At 48.5% G+C, this 18,512-nt stretch overlaps 1 protein-coding gene across 1 annotated transcript in view; it reads right to left on the bottom strand.

Annotated features, from left to right (window-relative positions):
• Window positions 1-4,027: 4,027 nt before the first annotated feature.
• The window catches only part of Mal (mal, T cell differentiation protein), a 29,059-nt gene continuing 14,574 nt past the window's right edge, over window positions 4,028-18,512 (bottom strand). The window contains exons 2-4 of the mRNA XM_004651750.2: window positions 10,238-10,405; window positions 9,006-9,131; window positions 4,028-4,600 (exon numbers count right to left, since the gene is read on the bottom strand). Coding sequence (XP_004651807.1) covers window positions 4,526-4,600; window positions 9,006-9,131; window positions 10,238-10,405 — 369 coding nt within the window. The 3' untranslated portion in view covers window positions 4,028-4,525. The remainder of the gene's footprint in view (window positions 4,601-9,005; window positions 9,132-10,237; window positions 10,406-18,512) is intronic.

The following is an 18,512-nucleotide window of genomic DNA, read 5'->3' as shown; positions in this document are numbered from 1 at the left end:
TGATTCAGGGAACAACAGGTCCTTGTGTGAGCTCCGAAGGCCAGCTTGCTCCAGCCCATGGCTGGCAGCATGAACCCTTTGTGGTCTTTTGAAGGCCAGTTAGGGAGGCCTTCGATCCTTCTTTGGGGCAAGTTTGCCAAAATAGTCCTGCTACCTGCAAGGTGCTGAAAGAGGCATCTTGAGAGTTAGGTTCTAGAGTGTTGATGAAGTCTTCCGGTCCTCTAAAGTGGTCTCCTAATGGGCAGGTCTGAGAGGACCTACTGGGTGCAGAATGGAACATAGGAGGTTGGTCTAAAGGGGAGATCCATTATGCCGGACAAGGCCCTTCTCAGGCCACCCTGTCCTATTGGGGGTAGGTCATCTGGATGGGAAATGAGGAAGCTACCACCAGGTGAAGTCACAGGCAAGAGCTTCCAACATCCTAGTTGGGCTTGGCACATGCCTGCCTTTCATTGTGGGCCTTGCCCTGGGGCCCACCTTTGCCACACTGGCCATTCCTAGCCACCACCTCTGTGGAGGTGCCCCTGGGCCTGCAGATAGGGAGGGAGGGCAGTGACTCACCAAGATACTGTCTAGTCCAAGCATGCCAGAGGATTCCACATAGCTGTCCCAATGCCCAGTCCCACCACAAGAACTCCTCACTGTTCTTTCCTAAGAGGCTGAAGGACAGAATGCAGGAAGCCAGGCCTGAGCTCCTGGCTCCAGGCCTGCTCACTCATGCTATGTTCAGTGGTTCTCCTGGCATCTGGCTGGGTGCTGAGTTTCTGTGTGTGTGTGTAGGGGGGGGGGGCGCTGATCAGGGGAGGAGCAGGCCTGAGCCACAGTCCCCAGGCTCAGTGGCTCCAGTGACCCTTTGTGTGAAAGTCCTCTCTGCTGGGGAGCTGACTCTGGCTTCAGGTCATGAAGTAGACACTGGCTGCTTCTTAATCCTTCTTTAGGCTCACAAAAGAAGTGAGCTTTTTCTTTTCATTTCATTTACCTCTCCTCTCCCCCTGCCCCGTTTTCCTTTTTTTCCCCTTTTCTCTTTTTCTCTTCCCCCTTTCCCTCATTTTCTTTCCCTCTCTCTTCCTTTATCTCTCCCTCTCCTTTTCCTCTTTTTAAAAAAATGTTTTCTTTGTCTACTTATTTGCAAGGAAAGAGAGAGAGAAAGGTGGGGGGGGAGGGAATATGAATAGGTGCACCAGAGCCTCCAACCATTGCAAACAAACTCCAGACACATGCACCACTTTGTGTATCTGGCTTTATGTGGGTGGCTGGGAAATTGAACCCAGGCCATCAGGTGTTGCAAGCAAGTGTCTTTAACTACTGAGCCTTCTCTCCAGCTTTCTTTCCTTTTTGAGATAGAGTCTCATGTTGCCCAAGCTGCTTTCAAACTTCAAGGATGACCTTAAACTTCTGATCCTCCTGCCTCTGCTTCCCAAGTGCAGGCATTATAGGTATGTATCACCACTCCTGGTTTTATGCAGTGCTGGAGATGGAGCTCAGGGCTTTGTGACTCTAGGCAAGCACTCCACTGATTGAACTACATCCCCAGTCCATGGATTTAGCTGTGTTCTGTGCTTAGGAATACCCAGCTCTACCTTCCTTTGCATAGTGTCCATTGGGCTGGGTTGGCCTTTGGCTCTGTGCACTGAGAAGTAGAACGCTGGAGCCACCCGAGCTGGGGTGACACAGCTCTTATGAAGACAACTGAGTTTAGGACCTGTGTCCATCCATGTCTCCTGTTTCAGACCTGCTAGCCTTAGGATTGTCCGTAATTCTGGACTTCATCCCCACTGCAGACCTCTTTCATCATGTCCATGAGAAAGTCTCAGGCTCACTTCCCAAGAGGCAGAAGGACAGGTCTGAGCACGATGGGGAAGTCAAGCTCGGAACTCAGGGTTAGAGGGATTGGCCAAGATCCAGATTTAGGCACCATGTTTTGCATACTGGGGCCCTCATCCAAGATAGCCGGCAAGATGGCTATACAGGTGAGAACTGGGATGTTTGGGTGCTGGTGTTTCTTTTGTACTTTTTAAATTTTATTTACTTATTTATTTGAGGGGGCACATAGAATGGGCAGGCCACGATCTTCAGCCACTGCAAGCAAACTCCAGAAGTATGTGCCACCTTGTGCATCTGGCTCATGTGGGTCCTGGGGAATCGAACCTAGGTTCTTTGGCTTCATAGGCTAGCTTAACTGCTAAGCCATCCCTCCAGCCCTCTCTTGTTCTTTGTAGGGAGATGACAGGGCATTCTCCTCCACCGATGATTTTCTCTTGACCGAGACCCTCGTGCAGATGTAAGGTGTGCTGGCAGAGGGAGCTTTGGAAGGCAGACATCCCCCCCCCCTGGGGAACTGACTGAGGAGCACCCAGGTGCTTGGCCCTGCCCATTCTGTGCAGGCTGATGTCTGTTGGGCTATTCCCAGCAGCTTCTTCAATGCTCTTCCTGCCAAACTTGATGGGTTCCCAGAGGGGCAAAGTTCCTGGCAGATAGGTCTTCCTGCCAATATTTGATCACTGAGCACCAGGGGCTAGTGGGATGGGCAGAGGCTAGTTTAGAGGGGAAGAAAGATGGAGGTCAGGAGAGGACAGTCCTTGAGGCTGGGGAGGCAAAACCACACCATCTCATTCTACTCAATTTCAACAGGATGTGATTCAAATGGGAAACAAAACTGTGGAACTTTAATGACCCAGGATAGAAGAGAGTTGTGTCTGAGAACTATCTGTAAGGTCTTTAATCAGGGTTTCGTAGTTGCAACTTGTAAGTTAAAAAGAGAGAGAGATAAAGATCATATGAAAGTTCCTTTAATGATTAAAAACTTAAACATCCAACCCTTGGGGAATTCATTTTAGTCCTCCCTCCCTCCCTCTCTTCCTTCCACCAAAAAGTAAGCCTCATTTATTTAATGTTGTAGGTTTTTATAATGTGATGGGTCAGTTTTGCTGAAAAAAAAAATGAGACTTTCCTTAATTAATACTCAATTACAAATTTTGTTAAATGTAGGATAGACTTCCTGTCATCTCTTAAATTATAATTTTTAAAATATGATAAACCCCCAAAGTTTTTGCTCACTTTACTATGAAATTTTGGCTATTAAGTGATCTCACTTCCAGTGGGTTGTGGCACCAATAGTGCAGGTATAACAAAGGCCCTCCTGAACACGCCTTTCAGATCCAGTGTGGCCAGTGGTAGTGTTTGCAAGCACAAGACCCTGGGCTCCGTCTTTAGAACTGGCGGTGGGGAGGATTCTGCGGTTCAGTTTAGCTGTGAGAAATCTCCAAGTTTGATGGAATAAAATGTCCACTAGTTAAACCTTGGCCTAAAGCTTTTGTGCTCCTGTGTGCTGACAGTGGTTCTGCTGCCTCTATACCTGCGTAACTGGGAGCTGATGGTCTTCAAGGTGTTAGTCTGGGGGTCCCATCTCTAGAATGTCATTCACTTCTTTGAGCCACCTAGTCAAGAGGAATCTCCTAAAAGGGACCCAAGCTTTCCATATTCTTAGTTTTCCTTTCTAATGATTTCACCTTCTGTCAGCCCCGACATCTCCCACTGGATATGTGGCTCTCACCAGTTGTCGCCATATTCCCTTTCATTCTGTAGTCCGTCCCTTTCTCTCCTACGGAGTGGTCCAAGAGCATTCCAAGAACCAGGTTATTATTCACATAAAGAGACCCCAGACCACCCCCAGGCCATTTCAGATCAGCCTTACAAAGAGTAAGAGGAAATGACTGCCCCTAGTAGTCTTTGGGCTTAAGAAAGTTCTATCTGAGCAGACTACTGTGTCTTGTATGGAAAAGGTAGAGCCTCATGGCTGGTACTTGGTGCTTCCAGAGGAGGGATCCCATCCTGGTGGGGGTTGCTGGGAAGGTGCAGTCCCCAGTGAGGGGTTCTGGGAGGGAGTGGGCAAGCACATAGGCATCATCTGAATTGTCACTTGAGATCAGGTTAAGTCAGAGAATTCCTCAGAAGAAACTACACTGGAAGGTGTTTCTGATACCAGAGAATAAAAAACAACACCCCCCACCAAAACACCCCACAAAAGTATCAGCAAAAAGGGACTTTATAAAGTATTTCAAAGAGTATTTTATCTTCCACCACAGAGTTCTGGAGACTTCTGCTGGGTGAATTTCAGTTCCTAGGACACATAGAATATCCATGAAGACTTAGAAACATGCCAGGACATGGGTACTTGAAGCACCTGTGGGAGATTCCAAGAAGCAGTCTCAAGACCTGCTCCAGGGATCAACAGGGACTGTCATTTACTCCTCAGGTCTGGGCCCTCACTTCCCACCCTCTGCCCTGTCACTGTGGGCAGGAGGGTACCCTGGAAGGAGAGTTCCACAGCTGGAGTGGAACACAAACCCCAGCCTGTGACAGAAGGTGAACATGACACCCATGAGGAAGAGTGTGGCCTCTTGTTTGTTTGTTTGTTTTGCTGTGTTTTGGCTTGTCTTCTTTTCTCCACATCATGTCTGTGTTCTAGAAAGTTATGCTGGGAGAAGATGGTGCCATCTGGGTTTCCAGCTCTTGCTCTGCTGCCTTAGGAAGACTTCCATCTGATCAAGGAAAACACTGCATGGACCACGTACAGCAGAGTGGCCACGTAGGCAAACACCTAGAGCCCAGAGAAAAGACAGTTAATGGGAAGGTATGGGGGCACACGGAGTGGGGGGACACCCGCTTGTTATACTGTGTCACATGGCTTTTGGGGCACGGGCCCAGAATATTCATACTGCCACTGCTTCCCAGCTCATCCTTTCCTACTTAGCTAGATGTGCACCCCAAATTCTTTCTATACAGAGCCCCAGACTGCCTAACTAATGTTCTCTTGGTCTTTGTGTACTAGGCAAACTACTTACCACTACATAAGTCCTGTTGGGGTCAGCTGACCTGACACAGGGGTGTGATGTCAAGTAAAGCATTCCAAACAGGTGTCAGTGACTCCCTGAGGGAAAGTTCCTTGCCAATACCACTAAGTCCAATGTCCAAGCTGCAACCCCAGAGACTAGGCTATGAAGGTATGGGCATGTGGGTTTCCTGGCTCTGGTTAAGGTCTCCTGCCTGCACATGCTCAGACACCTTCCTCTTAATTTTGGATTCCTAATTTTCCATGCATAGGTAATAAGACCAGGTTTCGTGGGAAGTAGAGGGCAGGCAAGGGAAGGAGGGATGCTCAGCTTTTGTCAAAATGAAGGGATTTACCAGGAACATGTTGGGGTGATGTGGCCAGTCACGTTGGCATTGGGAACAAAGGCCCTGGAACTGTGGTGAACAATCACCTGGGACTTGCCATGCTTATTTGGGCACTTTGTGCCCTGACACTCTATGCTGGATGGCTGGCCTCCTAGTAGGCTTGCTTGTCCCCAAGTCCAGCATTTGCACCTGGTTTTATGACCTTGGACAAGGGTCAAGAGTTTCCAGCCCAAGCACAACATTTGGGGCAGCCACGCTCCTGTGACTCTTGAAAATGCTCATAAACAGGAGCCCTTGCTGCATGTATGCCCCCTCCCTCCCCCATGGGCAAATGCTCCATCCTCATTGGACAAAGGCAATGAATAAGCCAGGCTAGTTAATAATAAATTTCTGAGAACCCATCCTGGAACTTATAAGTACCCTATCTGAAAGGAGTAGTCACGTACGAATGAGCAGCCAGCCCTCTCAAGTCACCTGTGCTGCTCAGATGGGACTTCCAGGCCCAGTGAGAACCCTTAGCAATAGCACCTCAGAAGTCACAGCAGGGACAGAAAGTAGATGGTGCACAGATGACATTAAAAGCTGGGGACATGCTGAGACCTGTTTTGACATTCAGAAACCCTTCTCTGTAACAAGCTGCCATTATTGTCCACCATGGAGAGGTCCAGAAATCTCTAGCACTCCTCAGTCAACTTCCACCAACCTCTGGGGCATCTCCAGTGAAGAGGCCTCACCACACAAGAAGGAGAGAGGGAAGAAATTCTCCTCTGACAAGATTCTAATGAGGACCCGTGAGAGGGCTACAACTCAGGCTGCTGTCCCCAAAGGCCAGGGCTACGCGAGAAGCTTCCAGGTGCTTTCCTTGAAGCTCCTGTCCACCGGAATGGCATGCAAGACTGTCTGAATGCATGTTGGTTGAGCAGGGCCAGGTGTTAAGTCCTGAGTATTGGTGATGTCTCCTCCATGCACTCATCCAGTGGATATTTTAAATGGAAGTGGTTTTACCTTGAACATGGCTCACATTTCACCTTCTTGGTTTCAGCTGAGAGCACCTGTCTGCTAAGCACATTTGGATTCTTTTTTATACTCTGTGTGTGTGTGTGTGTGTGCATGTGCGTGTGCGTGTGCGTGTGTGTGTGTGGTACGTGTGTGCCATGATGCTCATTTGGAGATCAAAGGACAACCTTAGGCATTAGTTCTTGCCTTCCACTTTGTTTGAGACAAGGTCTCTTTATTGGTCTCCATTGCATATGCCAGGCTAGCTGGCCCATGAGCTTCTGGGAATTCTTCTGTCTCTGCCTCTCATCTTGCCATAGGGACATTGGAATTTACAGATATGCTACTGTGTCCAGCTTTTTGTAGGTTTTGGGGTTCCACACACAGGTCCTCACACTTGCTACTTATTTTGTGGATACTTTACCCACTGAGCCCTTTCCCCAGCCCCGATTCTTGATTCTATCACTGCTGACTGCCTGGCCATGCTGTGTCTATCCAACTCTATAGTAACATGTGCAGACACAGTCAATGATGCAATAGATAAATAGATGTTGTGATAGGCCTGTAATGGACTATTATACAGCAGTGAGAAAAATGTCTACTGCCACACCCAACAGCATGCATGAATCTCTCTCACACACATAAGGTTGAAAGAAGCCAGACATCAAAGAATGTGCCTTGTATAATTCCATTTAAATCAACTGGGTGCTAGAAATTGGTTGGTGACAGAGATGCAGCCATAATGACAAGAGAGGGATTTCTGAGAGCTGTTTATTGTGTTCCCTCCCTCCCTCTCTCCTTCCTTCTTTCCTTCTTCATTCCTGTCTCCCTCTTTTCCTGTCTCTTCCACGCTCTGTGTTTCTGTCTTCTTTCTTCTCTCTTTGTCTCTCTCTTTCTTCTATTTTATAGTACCAATAAGTGCAGTCCAATGCTGGGGGTCAAACCTAGGGCCTTGTGCATTCCTGGCAGGTGCTTATCTTCCATGCAGTGACAACCCTAGCCTGTATTCTGTGCCTAATCTGGATACTGGCCATACAGAAGAATTCATTTTCTGAAAATTCACAAATATTCACACATGTAACTTGCACACTTCTTTGGATGAACACCGCCTTTGATAAAAAGTCAAGGAGAAAAAAGCTGGCATGCAGTAGAGCGCAGTGCTTCTCAACTTGAGTCCTGCTCAGCAGACAAGGGCGTTAATTCATTCCACCTGGGTTTGTTCAGCAAGTGCCAACCCAGTAACCACATCCTTTTTACTGCTATGCACAGGGTTTTCAGGACTTGTTGACGAATGCTTTGTGAGATCTGTTAAGACGGAGGCTTCTGTGGTGGGAAGGGAGAGGTCAGAAAAGCTCCTGGAACAGGCAAGGATGGTGATGGTAATGGTGATGGAGGAGACTGATTGCCGGCCTCGGGACGGAATAGCAACAAGATGCTGCCTGGCTGTGCTATGGTTCAGAGACTGGCCATGGTGAAAGGAGTTCATGCTGAGGGACACTGTGGAGGGTAGTGACAGGTACTTAAAGGTGGCCATGTTTATGGAAGTGGCTGTTGTCTGGGAGCATAAGGGAAGCCTGTGGATTCTCTGGGGTCCTGATAGGATTGATGCTTCGAGAACTTGTCTCCAGACCCACCCTGGGCAGAAAAAGAGGCATCTTGCACAGAAACAATCCTGTGGACTTTGTTCAGCCTCTGCCCCGCCCTTTCCAGAAGGAGGAGGGGACAAGTGCAGGCATTTTGTGGTCCATCCCCACTACCTTCCTCATAGCTTAGGTCATACAGAAAACTGAGAAGCCCTATTTATTTTCTTTGTTAAAAATATCTTACTTTATTTATTTATGGGAGAGAGAAATAGAAAGAGGGGGAGAGAAAGAGAGAGATAAAGGGCATGCCAGGGCTTCCAGTTGCTGCTTACGTGGGTCCGGGGGTGGGGGTCGAACCTGGGTCCTCTGGCTTTGCAGGCAAGTGCCTTAACTGCTAAGCTATCTCTCCAGCTCAGAAGTGCTATTTCTAAAACTTGCTCTCATTTTCTTAACACCACCCTCAGTCAGAAATACATTTTATATTTTGGATCCTAAGAGTGCTCTAACACACTGGTCCAAGGGTACCGCTCTGAAAAACATTTTATGAAACAGAAGTCTTCTTAACCCCTGTCACTTGGACCCATCCCATTAAAAGATAATCCACCCTGGCCTCAGCGTCCCTTGCCCTGAGGTGTGCCTCAGTGGATGATACATGAAGGTCCAGAGACCCAAGTGGCCAGATCCCACTGCTCCACATTGGTGCTAAGAACACAGGTGGCTGAGATCCTAGCTATAAAACTTGTTGATTTTTGACAACACATTGAATCCAGGCTGGCTATGCAGTCTGTGAGATGGCTGTAACAATAACACTGGTCTCACAGGATTGCATAAAGGTCTAATAAGATCATTCAGAGAGTGTTGGACAGTGGCAGGCAATCAAAGGCCATCATCCCTTAGATGTCTCGCCAGTACAAAGCCATCCCAGCATGAGCCCCTGTGCCCACCCACACCAGGGCCCCTGCACCTCTGACCAGACCTATGGCTAAAGGAGTTGGGGCCTGTCACTTCCCTTCTTAGGGGATTTGCTGCTTCAGAAACAAAGGGAAGGTTTCATTCCATCCTTGCTCAGTATGGAGCAGGGCAGTCTGGCCACTGATGTCTCCTGACCCTCCCTGAGGTCATCACCCCAAAGGTAATGGACTGTGAAACCAGGGTTGGGCTGGGAAGCCTTCTATTTGGAGCCTTTTTGTGGGCTGGAGGAGGCAGCTTTCTGTGCATACAGCAGATGCAGGGCTGCCAAGGACTCACCACAGCAGAGATGTTTTCATGGTAGTGCTTGTAGGTAAAACCTTCTTGCATGCTGATGGTGGCCAGGGCTTCCAGGACAGAGGCACTGAGGTAAAACAGGGCGGCCACACAGTGGTAGGCTGCATCCTGAGGGTCAGAAAGGATGTGTCAGAGAGATGCGGAGAAAGCAACATCCTGACATAGACATGAAGCTGTAGTCCTTTGCCTGCCTATTCTACTTCCTGTGAACACCACCTGCCACCCCTGAGCCCTCAACCTGGACTCTCCCAGAGGATTTGAGCAGCAGCCCAGTTGACCTGTTTCTCTGAGTGCATTTTTTTCTTTTTCTTTTTGTTTATTTCTGGGTGTAATTTGAACGTGATTTCAAAAGTCTAACTAGGTTCTGGCGAGATGTCTCAGTGGCTAAGGCCCTTGCCTGCAAAGCCTAAGGACCCATGTTACTCTCTAGATCCCATGTTAGCCAGATGCACAAAGGGGAGTCAAACGCAAGGTCACACATGCCCACTGGGTGGCGCAAGCACCTGGCATTCGATTTCAGTGGCTGAGGCCCTGGTGTGCCAATTCTTTCTGTGTCCCTCTATCTCTCTCCTTCTTTCCTTCTAAAATAAAAAAAGTCTAAATAGGAGACCTTTGGAGAGGGAAAGGCCTGTCTAAATGGCCTATACCCCCTTCTAGTTGGTAACAAGCAACTGTTCCTTATGTAAATATTACCCTCAAAGCAGAACTCATGCTCAAGGAAGACCACAGGTCACTGTGGTTCCCAAGTCCTCTATCAAGTCTTCATGGAGGACGGCCACTCGCTGTGCAGCCAGGCAGAAATCCTGGCCTAGCCACTGAGCTACCAGCCCAGGGCCGGTCTCCAGGACCCTGCTCTTCCAGCGTGACAGCAGCCCTCCTGGGTGACGGAGGGGAGCCGGTAGCTACGTGGAAGGTGCATGTGAGTAGGTGGGTTTAGGGTGTTGGTTTAATGTGAGAAGGCGTCACAGAAGAGAAGCAGGCACCTGATGAGAACCGGCAGCAGATTCACGCATGCCGCCTCCACCTTCCGACCTTGCCGCAGGGAGCCCCGGATGCTGCACAGTCCAGTCTCAGCTCAGGCTGGGCCGGCTCAGCCTTGGATTGTGCTGGGAGACAGCTCCAGGGTAGCCCCATTTAGGACTAGAAAAGCACCTTCTCATGAAAGAGGATCCAACGCTACCTCCTCCCACTAAATACCCTGACCCAGGACTCACCATGGTGACCCAGGAAGTCTCCCCACCATGGCCACCGATTATGTACATGACCAGCAGGGCAGTGGTGGCCACGAAGCAGAACACAGACACGAACATCACCCAGCCCTGGACCAGGGGGATGGGCACCAGGGAGGAGGCGATCAGGATCCATACCAGGCCCCCGAAGACCTGCAAGGGAGGAGTTGGGGGGAGAGGGTCAGAGCAAGGGAGAGCCCAAGAGTGCAAGAGCTCTGGCTCCAGCCCCATCAGGAGCACGGGGTGCAGATACACAGGAAGAAGACAGGGAAACATGGAGCAAGAATGCCTTTCGGGCTGGAGAGATGGCTTAGCGGTTAAGCGCTTGCCTATGAAGCCTAAGGACCCCGGTTCGAGGCTCGGTTCCCCAGGTCCCACGTTAGCCAGATGCACAAGGGGGCGCATGCGTCTGGAGTTCGTTTGCAGAGGCTGGAAGCCCTGGCGCGCCCATTCTCTCTCTCTCCCTCTATCTGTCTTTCTCTCTGTGTATGTCGCTCTCAAATAAATAAATTAATTAATTAAAAAAAAAAAGGAATGCCTTTCATCCCCTGCAAGACCCTAGGTTGGAGCTTCAATCTTACCTCTGTGATCCCCTGCTGGCTTGCTTTGCTTCATTTCTTAAATACAATTTTAATTTTTTAAGTGTATAACATATATTTATATCATATTTATGTCAGACACTGTCCTAAGCACACCACAAATATTAGTTCTGTTAATCCTCATAACAAATATGATTGAAGAATTAAGTCATTTGTCATATTGGAAAACTGAGGCAGGTGCAATTACTTCATCATCCCAAGATCTTTAGTGTTTTATTATTTATTATTATTAGAATGGTTTCTTTCTCCTGCGTTTCTGTCCTCATTTGCTTTGTTATTAAAATAACTTTTCTTTTATGCATTTGTAGCAACCAGCATGGCATAGTGGCACATGCCTGTAATCCCATCCCTAAGTCAGAAGCAGAAGGACAGCAAGTTCTCAGCCAGCCTAGGATAGACAGTGAGTTCAAGGCCAGCCTAAGATACATAGTGAAACCCTGTATTAAAAAAAAAAACACAAAAAAAAACACCAAGGACTGGGGCCAGGCATGGTGGTGCAAGCCTTTAATCAAAGCACTCAGGAGGCAGACATAGATGGTCACCATGAGTTCAAGGCCAGCCTGGAACAACAGAGAGTTCCAGGTCAGCTTAGGCCAGAATGAAACTGTACTTTGAAAAAAAACACACAAAACAACAACAACAAAAACAAAACAAACAAATAAAAAACACCCAAGGGCTGGAGATGCAGCTCAGAACACTTGCTTAACAACTACTAAAGCCTTCGGTTTTATCTCCAACACTGAAAAAAAGTAGCAACTAGATTTTTGCTTTATTGGGTGTGAGGATTTATATTGTCAATTTGACAGTACCTAGAATCACCTAGGCAATAAGCCTCTGAGCATGTCTGAGAGGAATGATCTAGATTAGGTTAACTGAACTGGGAAGACATGCCTTGACCTTGGTGGCACCACTCCATGGGCTGAGATCTTGGACTTCAGGGGTAAAGAGCAAGCTGAGCGCTCATTGCACTCTGGGGGCCTGCTGTGGACTGGACATGACTAGCCGTCTGAAGCTCCTGCCACCATGATGAACTGTCACCTCAAACTATAAACCCAAATAAGCCCTTCCTCCTTTAAACTGATTTTCTCTTTGTTTTGTTTTTCTGAGGTAGGGTCTCACTATAGCCCAGGCTGACCTGGAACTCACTATGTAGTTTATGGGTGGCCTCGAACTCACAGCAGTCCTCCTACCTCAGCCTCCCAAGTGATGGGATTAAAGGCATGAGCTACTATGCCTGGCTTTAAACAGATTTATTATTATTATTTTTGTTTATTTTTATTTAGTTGAGAGCGACAGAGAGAGAAAGAGGGAGAGAGAGAGGGAGAGAGAATGGGCATGCCAGGGCCTCCAGCCACTGCAAACGAACTCTAGATGCATGCGCCCCCTTGTGCATCTGCCAGACATGGGTCCTGGGGAATTGAACCTCGAACCAGGGTTCTTAGGAAGGCAAGCTCTTAACCACTAAGCCATCTCTCCAGCCCTTTAAACAGATATTTTTTAAAAAAATTATTTATAAGCTGTGCATGGTGGTGTATGCCTTTAATCCCAGCACTCAGGAGGCAGAGGTAGGAGGATCGCTGTGAGTTCGAGGCCACCCTGAGACTCTTTAGTGAATTCCAGGTCAGCCTGGGCTACAGTGAGACCCTACCTCAAAAAAAAAAACCAAAAAAAAATTATTTATTTATTTGCAAGGAAAGAGAGAGGATATGAGTGTGCCAGGGTATAGTGCCAGAGCAGATGAACCCCAGATGCATGCACTACTTTGTGCGTCTAGCTTAACGTGAGTACTGGTGAAGTGAACCCGGATTGTTAGTCTTTGCAGGCAAGCACCTTAAGTGATTTGCCATCTCCCCAGCCCACTTTAAACTTATTTTTTGTTAGGTATGTTATTCCAGCAACAAGAAGGGTACCCAATACACTTATAAGTCACATTAGCCACAATGTGACTAGTATTTAAATGTTTTGTTGGTTTTTTTTTCAGACTTATATCCCCAAGTTCAGAAAGTCACAGTTGAGGATGGCATGCAAAGGTCTCAGGTCATCCTCGTTCCTCGGATGGCCAACAGCAGGTATGAGAAAAGCACACCCCAAGGTTTGCTAGAAGACACTGCAGCCAATGTCCCCAAGGTTTGCAGAGAGGAGTGTACAAGGACAAATGTGGGGCCAGTAACCCCTGAGTGGCTGAGCCACAAAGTCCTTAGCTAGGGTTTCCTCTACTTGTCCTTGATCTTTTTCAGTCCAGTGGGATGTCAGCTTAGTCTTGGCCACCTGCCCCCACACAGATGAGGGCAGGTTGGGACCCACAGAGGGGGCTCTGCAGTCAAAGGCCTAGAAGGTACTGAAGCACGGGTCAGGGCACAAGTTCCACTCTCAGTCCTTGGTCTTCTATCGTAAGACATGGCCACTATGGCCCCATCTACCACGACCCACACTCCCCACTTGCTGGGTTAGAAATACCACTATCTTTGGCTAGAGAAATGGCTTAGTGGTTAAGCACTTGCTTGTGAAGCCTAAGGACGCTGGTTCGAGGCTCAATTCCCCAGAACCCATGTTAGCCAGATGCACAAGGGGACACACGCATCTGGAGTTTGTTTGCAGTGGCTGGAGGCCCTGGCACATCCATTCTCTCTCTCTCTCTCTCTCTGCCTCTTTCTCTCTCTGTTGCTCTTAAATAAATAAATAAAAATTTTTTAAAAAAAAAAGAAATACCACTATCTTCCTCTGTGTCTGTCCTCAGGGCCTCTTGCTAGGAATCATCAGGAGAGTCACTAGTTAGAAAACCCAGTGCAATGAAGAATCTGTATTTATCACTAACAATTTGTGCAAATGAATCACATATTGGCATCTCTGACCAGAAAATACTTCCACTGATGATACAGATTGCATGCGACAGTCCGAATAGCACGTGCTGTGCACCTTAGGAACACTGGGGCAGAATCATCCAAACGAAGACCCTCAGGCCATCACAGAATAAGATGTGCATAGACATCTCATCTCTAGCTACATTTCAAATCAAACCAATTCTGTGGCTTTTCCATACTGGGTCTGAGTGCGTCTATGGCTGAGCTGTACCTCCATTTATGAGGCATGAAGAAACGAGAGAGCCATTTGGGTCTGTCCATCTACTGGGCAGAAAAAAGCATCAACCAGGGACATTTCTCTCCTAAGAGCCTTTGGTCTGGTCACCTTCTGACCATCTAAGTCACACAATCCCAGGAGTCCTGCACATTTCTGCAGCCCTCAGCTCCAGCACAAGGGTATCTGGCTAGTGACAAAATGGCACTTTCTTTGACCAGGTGGGGGCGAGAATGAATTCTGCCTTACTCACAGCAGTTGCTTTTCTGAGTGTGGGCGGGGTGGGGTGGGTAGGTGCTGGGTACATCTGGACAGCCACTCTCCCTCTCCAAGTTAGGTCAGTGGGTGTGGACAAGCTAGAGTGACTTAGAACCAGACTCTAAAGGAGCAGCTCGTGTTGCCATGGGCTGGGGAGCATTCCTTATGGAACCTGTGTGAGACCTACTGGGCCAGAACACTTAAGGAGACTTGAGGGACACTGAATGTCATGGCGGGGCTGGGGAGGGAGGGAAGCTTCTCTGACTCCTGAAAAGAGCCAAGTGGGTCCAGGTGTTTAGGGCTCTCCCAGATCACAGCCAGCAGAGGTGGGTTAGATGGTGACATTGTTTTATGTTTACTATAGCCATATGGTTATTTTGAGAGAAAATTAACTCTAAAATGCATATAAGGTCAAGTACTGTACATGCTACCCAGAAATGGTCGCTGTGAAAGGGCTTTCAGCTCCTGCTCTGCAAGGCATGGACTGCATCTCAGTTACCATTCCCCTCCATTCTTCCCTATGGGAGTTGAGGCTGGGAATCGAGGGCTGGGCAGCAGGGAGCCAGAGTTGATGCTGAAGGCTGCCAAGACCTGTACCTGAACTTGCTAGACACCAGCTCTGGGCTGGCTCGGAGCTTCTGGCCTCTGCAGGATGAAGCCAGGCTGCTGGTTTGCATGTGTGCTGTGTGCCTTTATCAGTCTGATGAAGACTATGTTCCACCTTCCTCCCTCCCTGCGCATCTGGCTTTGCCTTTGCAGGCAAGTGCTTTAACTGTTAAGCCATTTCCCTCCCTCCTCCCTCCTTCCCTCCCTCCCTCCTCCCTCTCATGAAAATTTATAGATTCTTGGAATCTATATTCCAAACTCTTGTTCACAGCTGTCCACAGAACAAAGCCCACCCTGTGCTCAAACCCAGCTCCCAGTCCCTGACAAACATCTGGATCCTGTCCTGCCTTGGAGCATGTCACCTACCAAATCGGCTTTTGAAGTTCGGCTGGTGTTGTAGCTTTGCACGGTTTACGGGTACAGTAGGGTTCAAACTAGTGTGAAGTCTTTCTGTTTCTCTTATTTCTGAGACAGGGTCTCGCACTGTAGCCCAGGCTGGTCTAGAACTTTGTCATTCAGATTGGCCTTGAACTCACAGCAATCCTAGTTCAACACTAGCTTTTCTAGTGTTGAGATTGCAGATGGGAGCCACCGTGCGTGTCTCTCTCTCTTTTGAAATAGCTTTAGTGAGATGCAGTTCACAAATAGCATGCATTTCAATGGTGCTTAATGTATTCACAGATACTTACTGCCACCACCACATCCAAGCTCAGGACACTTTCATTACCCCAAGGCCCATAATCCTTAGCCATTCACCATTTTATTCAGTATAATGTCAAGGTGAGAAATTACCTTTCCAGAAGACTTTTAGAAAAGAGCTCTACGCTCACAGCCTCACATCAGCTCACTGGGGTGCCAGAGCGCCATGAAACCACTGGTCCCCAGGGGCATTCTTACATGAGCCCCCAGCTGTCCCTGTAATATATCACATCCTCAGCTGGAAAAATTCATTTCAAGCCAGGGGTTTTGCTTCTAGGACACCAGCAGTGGGTCTTTCCTTATGCCCCTCACCATCTGGCCCAGCAGGTGTGGGAGATGGGGGTGTGTGGAATGCAGGGCTGCTCTGCGGCAGGGTGGGAGGGAGCCGCAGTGGGAGGATCTGGGAGAGTCGGAGCACCTCGGAGAGGACAAAGAGGTGCAGGAGAACAGAGTGGAGGGGCCCGAAATAGGGGCAGACTATTCCCAACCAGTACAGGACAGATGAGCGTATTGAAGGATGCGAGCACACGACAGGCCATTTTATACGAGGTTCTCGGTGTCCCCAAGGGTCCTCGAGCTCAGGACCAAGCCCTCCTCCCAGTGATACTGAGGGTAAGGCTGACAACCAGCCCTGAGCAGGCAACGCGACCAGAACCGGTGCGTGGCCTCCACGGAGCTTTAGAGAAAGCGGTACATTTAGCAGGTTAATGGGGCCAAAGGGCCAGGTGTGGCTGCCCAAAAGAAGGACATTCTGGGCCGGGCGTGGTGGTGCACGCCTTTAATCCCAGCACTGGGGAGGCAGAGGAAGGAGGATCGCCATGAGTTCGAGGCCACCCTGAAATTCTATAGTGAATTCCAGGTCAGCCTGAGCTAGAGTGAGACCCTACCTTGAAAAACCAAAAAAAAGAAGGACATTCTGAGGGGATACCAGAGCAGCTATAGGGACTCCAGAGAGTGGGGGAGCTGGGCACCAGTTTGGGGCGAAGGTGGCTAGAACTGAGCTAGAGAAAGGGCGAGCCACGAAAGCCTAGATTGGGCATGAATCACGGCGGCGCGCACCTCACCACACCTCCGGGGCGCGCAGAGAGCAAACAGAGCCCACGCCCGAGAGATAAGGCACTCCTGCGCAGTGAGCAACGCTCTCTAGCCTGGCATTAGGACCCCGCTGACCAAATATTTGTCAAGAGCAACAGGGTAGGTGAGGGTTCAAGCATCTCTCTTTGTAACAAAAACCTCTGCTCCCAATTTCCAGGCTGCAAATGGGCAGAGGCTATTATTTTGCAGATGTTACTCATCCAGGTGGAGGTGTGGCTCAGGGGTCTGTTAATCTCTGTCAAACCGTATTCTAGTATGTCACTCTATCTTTTTTAAGTTTTATTTTTAATTTTATTGATTTGAGAGAGAGAAAGAGAGAATGGGCATGCCAGAGCTTTCAGCCGCTGCAAATGAACTCCGGACACATGTGCCACCTTATGCATCTGGCAAACATGGGTCCTGAGGAATTGAACCTGGGTCCTTTAGCTTTGCAGGCAAATGCCTTAACTGCTAAGCCCTGCCACTCTATCTTATCACTGTCCATCCTAACAGAGATGGGGAAGCTGCCAATGGTGGTCTCAGACAAAGCTAAGTTGGTGGCCAGAGAGCCACACAGATTGAATATCTCCTGAGGGCCCCAGAACTCTCAACTGGAAATAGGGGTTGAAGCTGGGCTGTCACCCTAGGGGTCATCAGTCCTGACTAGGTATGAAATCAGCGAGGACACCATGACAAAACAAAATGCCAATGTCTAGGCGCAGCTAAAGAAAGGCAGAGGCTCTGGACAAGGAAGAGAGGATCAAGGTTTTCTGTCAAGGGCTAGAAATATATTTCATAATGTCAGGCCTCAGGTGATGTTCTGGAAACTTCTACCAAGCAGAAGAGGAAACAGTCCTGTCTTGAATACCCTGCTGGCTTTGCAGTGATGCCAGCAAAAGCCCCTCTTCAGATCCCACTTAGCCTTTGGTTCAAAGCATCATTTGAAAGTTTCCTTTCCTTTCTTCTTCCTTTCCCTTCTTCTTCCATACCCTCCCCTTCCCTTCCCTCCTCTTCCTTCCTCTTTCCTTTCTTTCCCTTGCCTCACTGACTGAGGGGAGGGCTGCTCTGGTGATAGGATCTTCCTCCCACACTGGGATGTCAATGTTGGGTGCTAGGAAGAGCTGCAGAGATAATGCCCCAAATGGAACAAAAGGTTCCAGACTCTTCAATGGAGCATACATCCAAAGACTTAAACAGTGCCACAGGTCTAATCTATCAAATGATCTCTGTGAAAAAATTAATTCCTCGGGAGATAATTTGTGGGGAGCTTTCATATGACACTTTTTCTTATAACTTATCCATGTGAGGCAGACCAGAGTACATAAAGGTACAAACTATAAGCTAGCCATTGCTGAGGCTCTGGGTTTCCCACCAGGAATAGAGGGTAAGATACTATTACTATCTACATGCTGGGGCTGCAAGATCACTGAGAAATCCTGCTGGAGCTGAGCTGAAAACCTCCTCTGCGTAGATCAGCTGACAGAAAGCTGGAAAGCCTTTTGGGAGACAGAAACCGTCAGTGGTGGAAGCAGTGAACACTGTAAGCCTCAAGTTTGGCCAGCCAGGCCAAATGAGTCAACTGGTGCAATAGTGGCATGTCTTTTATGAGGGAAACCAACTGCTCTCTAATTGGATTGGAGGCCTGCTCCATGGGAAGGAATACGTGCCTGATACTAAAAACCTGTAACGGGGGAAGACATGAGCCCTAGGGGTGTTAACACCTTCTGGTGTCTGGCTAAATGCATATTTTAAGTTCACCAAACTGCCCAGTAAGCACTTTTCTTTTTATTTATTTATTTGGGGGGGGGGGAGAAAGAAAGAAAATGGGCACGCTAGGGCCTCCAGCCACTGCAAACAAACTATGGACACATTGCACCCCCTTGTGCTAACGTGGGTCCTGGGGAATCGAGCCTCAAACCAGGGTCCTTAGGCTTCACAGGCAAGCACTT

This window comes from Jaculus jaculus, chromosome 4 (assembly GCF_020740685.1).
Source record: "Jaculus jaculus isolate mJacJac1 chromosome 4, mJacJac1.mat.Y.cur, whole genome shotgun sequence".
Classification (NCBI taxonomy): domain Eukaryota; kingdom Metazoa; phylum Chordata; class Mammalia; order Rodentia; family Dipodidae; genus Jaculus; species Jaculus jaculus.
The sequence above is the reverse complement of the archived record's forward strand: the minus strand, read 5'-3'. Positions and strand labels throughout refer to the sequence as shown.